The 12673-nt window shown below is 40.3% G+C and overlaps 1 protein-coding gene across 1 annotated transcript in view; it reads left to right on the top strand.

Moving 5' to 3' along the window:
* The window catches only part of LOC135196144 (sedoheptulokinase-like), a 210242-nt gene that overhangs the window by 186304 nt on the left and 11265 nt on the right, over window positions 1-12673 (top strand). Inside the window, exon 9 of the mRNA XM_064222694.1 lies at window positions 11631-11648. Within this exon, the coding sequence (XP_064078764.1) occupies window positions 11631-11648 (18 nt within the window). The remainder of the gene's footprint in view (window positions 1-11630; window positions 11649-12673) is intronic.

The following is a 12673-nucleotide window of genomic DNA, read 5'->3' as shown; positions in this document are numbered from 1 at the left end:
GAAATGGTCGAAAACCACAATTGTAAGCTAAAACTCTTTCATTCTAGTAATATTCAATCATTAGCCTTCATTTTGCAACACATTGGAAGTCTCTAGCACAATATTTTCGATTTATGGTGAATTAAAAAAAAAAACTTTATCCTACATCCGCGCTGTAACTACTGAAAAAATCAGACATTTTTTCGTCCGATTGTCGTAATGTTTGCATCGATTTATATTAGCCGTTACATAAAGTTTTATATATGAAAAAGTGCGCAATTTCATGTAGAAAACAACTAAAAACAACCCATGGTTGTAGCTTTTTCTGGGCTCAGTTCGTGTCACTGCGCGAAATATCCCTTTAATCCATTATTTCTAAGGTAAATGCACTAACACATACCAGAGAATAAATAAAATAAAGAAAAGGTCAGTACTACTGACTCGCTCACCCTCCAAGAGGGTGTCGGTATGAACACTAGGGCGAGTGAGACCACTACGACGAACCACTTACCAATAGAAATCTCCTACTACAAAACCCCCACAAGAGGGGAGCCGACCCACAGAGTGGGCAGCAACTACTACTACTCCATCCCATGCTGCCGACTGCTGCGCCTCTGGTGGCCATCCTTTTAAGTTAGCGCACTGTGTACACACGTACCTTTTTTGCTCTTGTGTTTTTTGTGCCCCTTACAAGGATTTTACTAGATATGGAGCGTTCAGCCATCGCAGCAGCTAAGTTAAGTAATCCGTTAATATTTCTAATTGGTTTTTTCCAGCTTTGAGTCAGTATTTGCCGTTTTTTAGGTATAAATACTGGCTCTTGGTCGGAAGCTTTTTAAATATTTTCATATAAATAATGATGTGCCAAAATTTCAACCTTTGGTCAACTTTGACTTTACTGAAATGGTCAATAAACGCAATTGTAAGCTAAAACTATTACATTGTAGTAATATTCAATCATTTGCCTTTATTTTGAAACAAATTGGAAGTCTTTAGCACAATATTTCGATGCATGATGAATTTATGAAAAAAACATTTTCCTTGCGTCCGCGCAGTAACTCTTCCGAAAAAATCATAAATTTTTTCGTCCGAAAGTCGTAATGTTTGCGCCGTTTTATATTAGCTATTACATAAAGTTTTATATATGAAAATGTGCACAGTTTCATGTAAAATACAACAAAAAACAGCCCATGGTTGTAGCTTTTATTAGTTTTTAAATATTTTCATATAAATAACGTTAAGTGCAAAAATTTCAACCTTCGGTTAACTTTGACTTGACTGAAACTCTTACATTCTAGTAATATTCAATCATTTACCTTCATTTTGCAACACATTGGAAGTGTCTAGCACAATATTTGGATTTATGGTGAATTTAAAAAAAAAAAAAAATTTCCAACATCCGCGCTGTAAATGCTGAAAAAATCAGAAATTTTTTCGTCCGATTGTCGTAATGTTTGCATCGATTTATATTAGCCGTTACATAAAGTTTTATATATGAAAATGTGTGCAATAACATGTAGAATACAACTAAAAACAACCCATGGTTGTAGCTGTTATTAGTTTTTAAATATTTTCATATAAATAATGATAAGTGCCAAAATTTCAACCTTTGGTCAACTTTAACTCTACTGAAATGGTCAATAAACGGAATTGTAAGCTAAAACTATTACATTGTAGTAATATTCAATCATTTGCCTTTATTTTGAAACAAATTGGAAGTCTTTAGCACAATATTTCGATTTATGGTGAATTTATGAAAAAAACATTTTCCTTGCGTCTGCGCAGTAACTCTTCCGAAAACATCATAAATTTTTTTGTCCGAAAGTCGTAATGTTTGCACCATGTTATATTAGCCGTTACATAAAGTTTTATATATGAAAATGTGCACAATTTCATGTAGAATGCAACCTAAAACAACCAATGGTTGTAGCTTTTATCAGTTTTGAAATATTTTCATGTAAATAACATTTAAGTGCAAAAATTTCAACCTTTGGTCAACTTTGACACGACCGAAATGGTAAAAAAACGCAATTGTAAGCTAAAACTATTACATTCTAGCAATACTTAATCATTTACCTTTATTTTGCAAGAAATTGGAAGTCTCTAGCACAATATTTCGATTTATGTTGAATTTTTGAAAAAAAAACTTTTTCCTTACGCCCGCGCGGTAACTCTTCCAAAAAATCAGAAATTTTTTCAACCGATTGTCGTAATGTTTGCACCTTTTTATACTAGCCGTTACATAAAGTGTTATATATGAAAATGTGCGCAATTTCATGTAGAATACAATTTAAAATAACCAATAGTTGTAGCTTTTATCAGTTTTGAAATATTTTCATATAAATAACGATAAATAGAAAAAATTCGACCTTTGGTCAAGTTTAACTCGACCGAAATGGTTGAAAACTGCAATTGTAAGCTACAACACTTACAGCCTAGTAATATTCAATCAATTACTTTCATTTTGCAACAAATTGGAAGGCTCTAGGACAATATTTCGATTTATGGGGAATTTTTGAAACAACTTTTTTTTATGTCAGCGCGTTACGAACTCATGCATCATATTGTGATAATATTTTCTCTGTGTTGCTTTGATCATTTTACAATTTGCTATATACCAAAATCATCGCAATTTAGTGTACAATACAACGAAAAATAATTAACTCATTAGCTTTAACCGTTTTGCTCACAGCGCGATTTGTATACAATTATATATGAAACATTTTTTTTGCGCTGTCATATATTCCAATAATTATATATGATAATTATATTTTTTTTCATTTCTGATGGTAACATACTAAACTTCAGGCAATGACAATAAAAGGAGCCAAAAAAATGAACTCTTAATCTTGAAAATTAAGCGTGCTGAGATTTTTTGAAAAAAACTTTCTTTCCACTTTGGCGCTCACTCGCGAACGCCGCCGCCATACGGGAGACACTTTCGGAAATACCGGCTCGGCGATTAAGGGTTAATTGATTTTTAATTATATAATTTTTCAATGGAGAAATAGTGATAGAAATTAATTTCTCGGATTACTTGTGGAAACCCTTTCTTCAAAAATTTTAGCACTTGACCTCATGACATAAATCCTATATACTACTACTACTACTAAGTGTAAACAAGGAGTATTGGTTGTATTTCATTGTTGCCAGAGGCTGAGACGGCAAGTTAACCCTTATATGCTGAGCCTCTATTTACAAAAGTGTCTGTCGTATGCCGGCGGCGTTCGGGAGTTAGTGCTGAAGCAGAAAAAAAAAAAGTTTTCAAAATCACAGCATGCTTAGTTTTTAAGATTAAGAGTTCATTTTTGGCTCCTTTTTTTGTCATTGCCTGAAGTTTAGTATGCAACCATCAGAAATGAAAATAAATATCATTATCATATATAATTATTAGAATATATGACAGTGCAAAAAAAATTTCATATATAATTGTATACAAATTGCGCTGTGAGTAAAACGGTTAAAGCTAATAAGTTATTTTTTTTTATTTTACACTAAATTGCGATGATTTTGGTATATAAAAAATTGATCATAAATCGAAATATTGTCCTAGAGACTTCCCGTTTGTTGCAAAATAAAAGTAAATGATTGAATGTTACTAGAATGTAAGAGTTTTAGTTTACAATTGCAGTTTTCGACCATTTCGGTCGAGTCAAAGTTGACAGCAGGTTTAAATTTTGGCACTTGTCGTGATTTATATGAAAATATTTCAGAAGTGATAAAAGCTACAACCATGAGTTATTTTTTGTTGTATTCTACATGAAATTGCACACATTTTCATGTATAACACTTTATATAAGGCCTAATAGAAAAAGGTGCGAAAATTACGACAAGGTGACTAAAGAAATTCTGAGATTTTCAGCAGAGTTACTGCGTGCGGAGGGAAGGAAGAAGTTTTTTCAAAAATTCACTATAAATCGAAATATTGTGCTAGAAACTACCCATTTGTTGCAAAATGAAGGCAAATTATTGAATGTTACTAGAATGTAAGGGTTTCAGCAGAGTCACTCGCAAAAGTTCTGCAAAACACGAATGCGCCAAGAAATCACTTTCCGATGATGTGTCACTGATGCTTTGTAGTGCTAGAAGAAAGAAATTCGCGCATGCGCGGCTGGGTAATGCTTGTAAACAAAACAACAGTGTGATCTGTGAACTCCCAGCATCCCTCAAGGCGTGTGATTTAAAATCTTTCACAAACTAGGCCTATAGCTATTTTTCTGCAAATATTAAAAAAAACTTTTTGTAGTCAACGTACCGTACGTCCACTTGGTACCCGACAGACAATTCTAGTTGACGTACAATACGTCCAGTCGGCGTTTAAGGGTTAATGACGTCATAAGTTACATCATTATATCTTCAAAAGACATTCCTCTGAGTTTGCTGGCGATGTCTACAAAAAGTCGGTGTTACTCTTATAATTACCAGAATTATGCAGCTTTTGTAATACAGAATACAGTAAAAAATTAGGTAGGGATGTAAGATACCCTGTGACAAAGTGTCATCTTTGTCAGGTATGTTGATAAAATTTGATTCCGGAAAAACACCGGGACACCGGCTGTTAATCTCATAGTAGGACCAGCTTGAGAGTCACTGGACCCCTGTCGCACAACAAAACTTTAGAGACACATGTTTCTGCCTTCTCTTTAAAATTTGCCTAAAGTGGAATATGGCATTGTCATTACAGATGTTGGAGACATGGAATACAGCTTAGTTGAGATGATAATTCTCTACAAAATCTTTTATATCACTCCACTTTGTAAACATGTCCTTAATCACTGAAGTAGTCACATTATGTATGCCCATTTGCTTTCTGAATTTTTCAAACCAGCCTCTGATGGCTTTAAATTCACTAACAGCAGCACTTGTAGGCATTTTCTTACTGAGATCGGCATGCAATACCCTCTAATACTTTGCTATGAGTTTTTTTAAATTCTATAGTTTTTCCTGCCATTTTACAGAAGAGCTGGCACTTGGAACTTTCTTTGGCCCCATGTAGGCTTATTTAGCAGTTGTACTCGAATAAAAAAGTACAAAAAAGCACAAAAACTAATAAACACTAAAGCAGAATGGGTCACAAGAGAACACAGGATGCTTTGTTTGGGCACTGGTATGGGCCCTAGTCATGCAGTGGACCCCAGAAGGAGCATTTCTGAGTTTACAAAATCAGAGGAAACGTACGAAACCCAATACAGAATTTAATTAGAAAAGGTACGAAAACTGAATCGTACGGAAACCAAGGTTCTACTGTAATTCTAATGAAATAAGTTCATACTGTAGACAAATTCTTTATATATTTTACCGATGCATTATAGCTCAGGGCATATAATGCATTGGTAATGCTTGTAAACAAAACAACAGCGTGATCTGTGAACTCCCAGCATCCCTCAAGGCGTGTGATTTAAAATCTTTCACAAACTAGGCCTGTAGCTATTTTTCTGCAAATATTAAAAAAAAACTTTTTGTAGTCAACGTACCGTACGTCCACTTGGTACCCGACAGACAATTCTAGTTGACGTACAATACGTCCAGTCGGCGTTTAAGGGTTAATGACGTCATAAGTTACATCATTATATCTTCAAAAGACATTCCTCTGAGTTTGCTGGCGATGTCTACAAAAAGTCGGTGTTACTCTTATAATTACCAGAATTATGCAGCTTTTGTAATACAGAATACAGTAAAAAATTAGGTAGGGATGTAAGATACCCTGTGACAAAGTGTCATCTTTGTCAGGTATGTTGATAAAATTTGATTCCGGAAAAACACCGGGACACCGGCTGTTAATCTCATAGTAGGACCAGCTTGAGAGTCACTGGACCCCTGTCGCACAACAAAACTTTAGAGACACATGTTTCTGCCTTCTCTTTAAAATTTGCCTAAAGTGGAATATGGCATTGTCATTACAGATGTTGGAGACATGGAATACAGCTTAGTTGAGATGATAATTCTCTACAAAATCTTTTATATCACTCCACTTTGTAAACATGTCCTTAATCACTGAAGTAGTCACATTATGTATGCCCATTTGCTTTCTGAATTTTTCAAACCAGCCTCTGATGGCTTTAAATTCACTAACAGCAGCACTTGTAGGCATTTTCTTACTGAGATCGGCATGCAATACCCTCTAATACTTTGCTATGAGTTTTTTTAAATTCTATAGTTTTTCCTGCCATTTTACAGAAGAGCTGGCACTTGGAACTTTCTTTGGCCCCATGTAGGCTTATTTAGCAGTTGTACTCGAATAAAAAAGTACAAAAAAGCACAAAAACTAATAAACACTAAAGCAGAATGGGTCACAAGAGAACACAGGATGCTTTGTTTGGGCACTGGTATGGGCCCTAGTCATGCAGTGGACCCCAGAAGGAGCATTTCTGAGTTTACAAAATCAGAGGAAACGTACGAAACCCAATACAGAATTTAATTAGAAAAGGTACGAAAACTGAATCGTACGGAAACCAAGGTTCTACTGTAATTCTAATGAAATAAGTTCATACTGTAGACAAATTCTTTATATATTTTACCGATGCATTATAGCTCAGGGCATAGCCATCAAAAGTTCATCAAAAGGTATTACATTACGAGAGAGAGAGAGAGAGAGAGAGAGAGAGACACTATTGGCTCTGGATAGATTGTTATACTGACAGATATCCATTTGTGATAGTTGAATCATGGTTGTATTGATAATAATGATAATTTTGATACAACTGTTTTACTGTATCCAATTATATTGCATGTACGTATTATTACTATACATGTAGTATTATATCATGTTACAAAATATGAATGAAGCAGTCGTGCACCATTTGTATTCTGGTTCTGTTTACATTACTAATATCATCAGTTATTGCATTTTACCAACATTGCATAGATAAAATCTGATTTCACATAAGTGACTTAACAAACAATTACATTAGCTGTACGCTTTCTTACCTGGCAGTCGAAAATTCAAATTCCTGGCGGCGGTAGCAGCGCTGCCATTGTTTGTGTAGGTGATACAGATCCCGCCCACTTTCAGGAATACCTGGTACTGCTGAGCTTTAGACTTCAATTCGTTTTCTGCCGGCCACAGGGTAACACCGGTGGTTTGTTGTTGCAGTCGAATTTCGTCGCCATTGTGGATTTTTTCTTTTTGGTGATGTACAATTTCTTGGTTGGCTTTTTTGCTTCATCAGTTAGCTCCCTAGTTATTAACAAGTTATTACGAAGATGTCTGATGCAAGGTCTTCTTCAGTTATGTTTTGCAGCAGTGGCTGCAAAACTAGATTAGCTAAACTATGTTACGATCCGCACTCCAAATGTGTTAAATGTAGGGGTCAGTGCTGTAGCAAGGAATTAATTTGTGATGAGTGCCGTAGTTTAGATGAACAAGGTTGGAAGACTTTTCAAGCTCATTTCGATAAGATGGACAAAGATAGGAAAGGGAAAGCAGCTCTTAGAGCGGGTAGTAAAACTAGAGTAGAGACAACTCCCCTGCCTTTAGAGGCAAACAAACCATCACTATCTTCACTTTTATCGAATATTTCACCTATTGATAGTCCTCCAACTTCAGTACCAATTACTCCAGACCAGGTATCCCATGTTTCCGATCCCAACACCATTTCCTTGTTAGAGTCCAAGATGGACAAGAAATTTGAGTTCTTGGCAAAATCCGTTATGGATTTGGGTATGTTGTTTCGTGCGTTCGTAGAGAAGTCAAGTGAAAAGGCCAGTGTTAGGCCAAGTGTCAGTGTCGTGTCCGAGGAGGCGGCTGTCCATTCCCCCTGTTCTCCTAGATGAAGGTCCCTGTCCCGCTCCCCAGCTCCCAGGAGAAGACATACCGGAGGTCGAAGGGAGACTGGGAGAGTTTGCCCACGGTCAGTCGCCGACTCCGACGATGTAGTCAACTTGCAAGTGCCCAGGAAATGCCGCTGGAAAGGGGTAGATATCAGTGACGCGCAGTTGTCGTCCGACTCGGAAGTGCAGTCGCCTGTGTCGAGGCGAAAAGTGTGGAGTGATTTTGTGTCGCGTCCTTTGAAGAGACATGCCCAGCGTACGAGAGGGATGTCGCCGCCTGTTAAGAAATCCAAGGAGCTCTGGAGTCCACAACCTTTCTGCAGTTTCACACTGGACCAGTTTTTCCGGGAAGATCGTCAGTCCTCTTAGGATAGCGTAACTTCGGACGGAGTCAGACGCTCACGTGCGTTACAGTGCTCGTGCGCTTGCGAGACTGACTCGCCTCGTTGTGTATCGATAGGAGTTTCGACTCGTTCGCCTCATTCGTCTCGAGCTGTTTCGACTTGTTCGCCTCATTCGCCTCGAGCTGCTTCGACTTGTTCGCCTCATACTTCTCGTGTTGTTTCGACTCCCAGTTGTTCGTTTTTGAAGAAGAGCCGTACGACAGCCACGACTTTGTCTTCGCCTAAGGATGATGCGAAGGCCAAACCCTTGCTAGAGGATTCCGTTTTGGGTCCCTTTAAACATCAACTTCAAGAATTGATGGTCTTTTTGAAGAAGACAACGAGCCAGACGGAAGAGGAAGACGGGGTATTGGCCGTCCTATCAGAAGTGGAAGACGGGGTATCGGCCATCCTGTCGGAAGAGGAAACTCAAGACCAGGATTCGAAGCCCTCTTCTGCTTATTCTAGTCTGTTAAGGTTTCTTTTACAGACTTATCCAGACTTTTTTGAACCAGCTTCGCCTTCTTCACCTCCGTCAATGTTTGTGAAGGATAGGAGATCAGCGCCTTCGGGGTTACCGAAACCAGTTCTTTCTCAGTCCTCGAAGAAAGCACTGAAGGAAGTAGAAGAGTGGCTTGCTAAGAAGAGGGAGTCAGGCAAGGCTTCGTTTGCCTTTCCTCCGTCGAAGCTGCAGAATAAAACCTACAGGTTTTATGTGACAAGAGAAGTTCCTTCTTTGGGAGTTTCTGCCTTCTCCCAAGGAGACTTCTCTGGTCTTGTGGACTCTCACAGAAGAGCAGCGTTCTCGGCTGCAAAAGTGTCGTTCTCTTCACCCGAGTTGGATCACCTGGTGAAGAACTTATATAAGTTGATCGAAGTCTTCAGTTTTCTGGATTGGACTATTGCAGCGTTAGCCAGGAAAAGTGAAAATTGCCAGTCTAGATGAGGATTTTTCTGCCGACTGGCTCAATGTGTTGTCCTGTGCGGACAGGGCAGTGAGAGATGGTTCAGGGGAATTGACCGCCCTATTCACTATGGGAGTACTAAAGAAGAGAGAACGGTGGTGCTCCTTCACATCTCGAGGAGTAACCATGAACCAAAAATCGGCTTTGTTGTTCTTCCCCCAGAGTAAATCTCACCTGTTTCCAGAAGAAACCATCAAGCATGTGCTGTCGGACCTCGAGAAAAAGTCAACCAATGATCTTTTTCAGGCAGCGAGAAGACCTAAGGAACCTCCAGCAACAGGAGCCAAAGCTTCTCCTCTAAAAAAACATTCCCTTTCGAGGAGGTAAGTCGAGGTGGCAGCAGAGACCAAGAACTAATCTACGAACCACCTCCAAGTCTACTAAGAAACCTTCCTTTAAGACAAAGAAATGATCGAAAGGTCCTTCACACACCCGTTGGGGAAGACTCCACGATTACTGGGAGGAATGGAGTCGAAGAGGAGCAGAACAGTGGGTAATTCAGGTGCTTCGAGAGGGATATGTGATCCCTTGTATGCAGGATCTACCACTCCAATACAACTGTCTGTTTGACAGCATACTTGACAGGATCAACAAGAGCTTTGGCTTTAGCCAAAGAAGTAGAAGAGCTCATCAACAAAGAGGCCATAGAGGAAGTAACAGACACGAACTCCCCAGGCTCTTCGTAGTCCCCAAGGCATCAGGGGGAGGGAGACCTGTGTTGGACGTAAGCGCTCTGAACCTCTTCGTCCGGAAGACGAAATTCCGAATGGAAACCAGTCGACCGGTAATGTCAACCATCCAACCGGGCGACTGGATGGTATCTCTCAACATGAAGGATGCATACTTCCATGTCCCCATCCATCAGAACTCCAGGAAGTTCCTGAGATTTGTCTTCAAGAAGAGAGTCTTCCAGTTCAGAGCCCTCTGCTTCGGTCTGTCAACCGCCCCTCAAGTATTTACTCGGATTCTCGCTCCTCTGATGTGTGTGAAGGACTTGGAGAAGACGCTTACTTTGACACAACAATTGGGTATCATAGTAAATACGGAGAAGTCCCAATTGATTCCAACTCAGAGGATTCTCTATTTAGGGATGATACTAGACACTCTAGCTTTTCAGGTTTTTCTCTCCCCGAAGAGGATAGAGTCCTGCTTGTTGACAGTCGTCCAGCAATTTCTGGTTCGCCTGTCCTGCTCAGTGCTCGAATGAATGAGCCTACTCGGGCCCTGGCTTCAGTGGAGAGTTTGTCAGGTTAGGACGCCTACACATGAGGCCGCTTCAGTTTTTCCTGAAAGCATATCGGTCTCGAAAGACACAGTCGGGCTCACTAGTTTTCCCCGTGACGGAAGAGATAAAGATGGATCTTTGTTGGTGGCATTCGAGGGAAAGATTACAAGAAGGAATCTCCCTAGTCGTGTCGAACCCCGACCTGCAGCTCTTCTCAGACGCCTCAGACAGCGGATGGGGAGCCCTCCTAGGAGACAAGAGAGTGTCAGGTCTATGGACAGAACGAGAAAAGACCTTGCACATCAATGGGAAGGAATTGAAGGCCATCCTCTTAGGGCTACAAGCGTTCGACCACTTAGTCACCGGAAGAAACGTAGCGGTCTACTCGGAAAACACCACAACATTGTCATTTACGGAAACAGGGAGGGACCCTCTCGTTCTTTCTCCACAAGATAGCTGAAGATCTTCTCACCTGGACGAACGAGAAGAGGATCACCCTTTTTCCAAAATTCGTGCAAGGGAGAATAAAATTACTTGCAGACGAACTGAGTCGGGTAAATCAGGTGTTACCAACAGAATGGACTCTGAATGAGAGAGTGTGTCAGGACCTCTGGAAGTTTTGGGGAAGACCATTGATAGATCTGTTCGCCACATCGAGGAACAGTCGCTTTTTTCTGTTCTCCGATTCCAGAACCACTAGCGTGGAGAACAGATGCGATGCTGCTAGATTGGACAGGACTGGACGTTTACGCTTTTCCTCCCTTCAGGATGACAAGAGAGGTCTTAAACAAGCTTCAATCGCACCAGAATGTGACAATGACCCTAGTAGCGCCATTCTGGCCCAGGAAAGAGTGGTTCCCGGACCTTCTCAATCTGCTGGTGGATTTTCCCAGACTACTACCACAAAATCCATCGCTTCTCAGACAACCCCATTTCAACCGATATCACCAAGGGTTGTCCGCTCTGGCCCTGACAGGATTCAGACTGTCAGGAACCTGGTCAGAGCAAAAGGGTTTTCGCGAAGGGCGTCAGAGGCTATTGCTAGCTGCAGAAGCTCTTCTGCCAAGCTCTACCAGTCAGTGGAGAGTTTTTAGGTCATGGTGCAGACGACATAGCATATCTTCTTCTGAGACATCTATAACAGAAATTGCAGAATTTTTCTTATTTCTGAGGGACACCAAGAAGTTGGCCACTTCAACTATTAAAGGATATAGGGCCATGCTTTCATTGGTTTTCAAGCATAGAGGCCTCAACATTTCGTCAAATCAGGACATCAGTGACCTGATCAGATCCTTTAGTTCCTCCAAGATTTTCAAGCCTGAAGAAGTGGAATGGAACTTGGATGTAGTTTTAAGGTGGCTCAATGGCCCCCAATTCGAACAGTTGAATTCTGGAACCTTGAGGGACGTAACTAGGAAGACACTATTCCTAGTTGCCTTAGCCACAGCGGGAAGAGTAAGCGAGTTGCAGGCGATGAGTAAGGAAGTGGGTTTCGCCCAGGGCAATGCAGTTTGCTCTTATGTAACAGACTTTCTTGCTAAAAATGAGGATCCTTCGAATCCTTGGCCCCGTTCTTTCAAGATAAAGAACCTAATGGACTTAGTCGGGTCAGAAGATGAGGAATGTACATTGTGTCCGGTCAGAGCCATCAGACACTACCTGACTAGGACAGAAACTGTGAGAGGAGAGGAGAGCCAACTCTGGTGCTCGGTGAAAGACCCGTCTCGGCGTCTTTCAAAGAATGCAGTGTCCTTTTTCCTTAGGAGTTTGATCCGAGAAGTGCATGCCCAAACTCAGGAACACGCTCTTAGGGTGCTAAAAGTGAAGACGCATGAGATTCGTGCAGTAGCAACGTCTTTGGCTTTCAGACAGATTATGTCTCTATCCTCCATTATGCGAACTACATTCTGGAGGTCAAAATCGGTGTTTGCATCGCACTATTTGAAGGAGGTAGAAACTACTTTTGAAAACTGCTTTAGATTGGGACTGTTGTCAGTAGCAGGAATGGTGTTGGGAGAGGAATCATAGGGGGACTCGGTTTTTTCTCTCTACTATCTCCTTGCCTTGAATTTGAGGTGTTTTGGGTTTATGGGAAGCCTGGGGGTACATGTACCCAAAGTACCCACCAGTTCTTATATCTGGTTAAGGGTATCATATAATTTTTAGTGTAGGTGATGGTTTTGTGGTTTTTATCTGATCTTTTTGCCCAGGGCAAGAGCAAATTATTGTTGTTTTTGTCAGTCATTGGTGAACTTCCATGATTGCAAAAATGCCACCATTAGTAGGGACGACCCTGGCCTTTACTGCCATGTCTCCTACATGTGATGAGAGCGCCGACCAGAGGCAGTATC

Source organism: Macrobrachium nipponense, chromosome 17 (genome assembly GCF_015104395.2).
Source record: "Macrobrachium nipponense isolate FS-2020 chromosome 17, ASM1510439v2, whole genome shotgun sequence".
In the NCBI taxonomy this organism is placed as follows: Eukaryota; Metazoa; Arthropoda; class Malacostraca; order Decapoda; family Palaemonidae; genus Macrobrachium; species Macrobrachium nipponense.
Note: the sequence above shows the minus strand (reverse complement) of the source record. Positions and strands in the feature narration are given on the sequence as shown.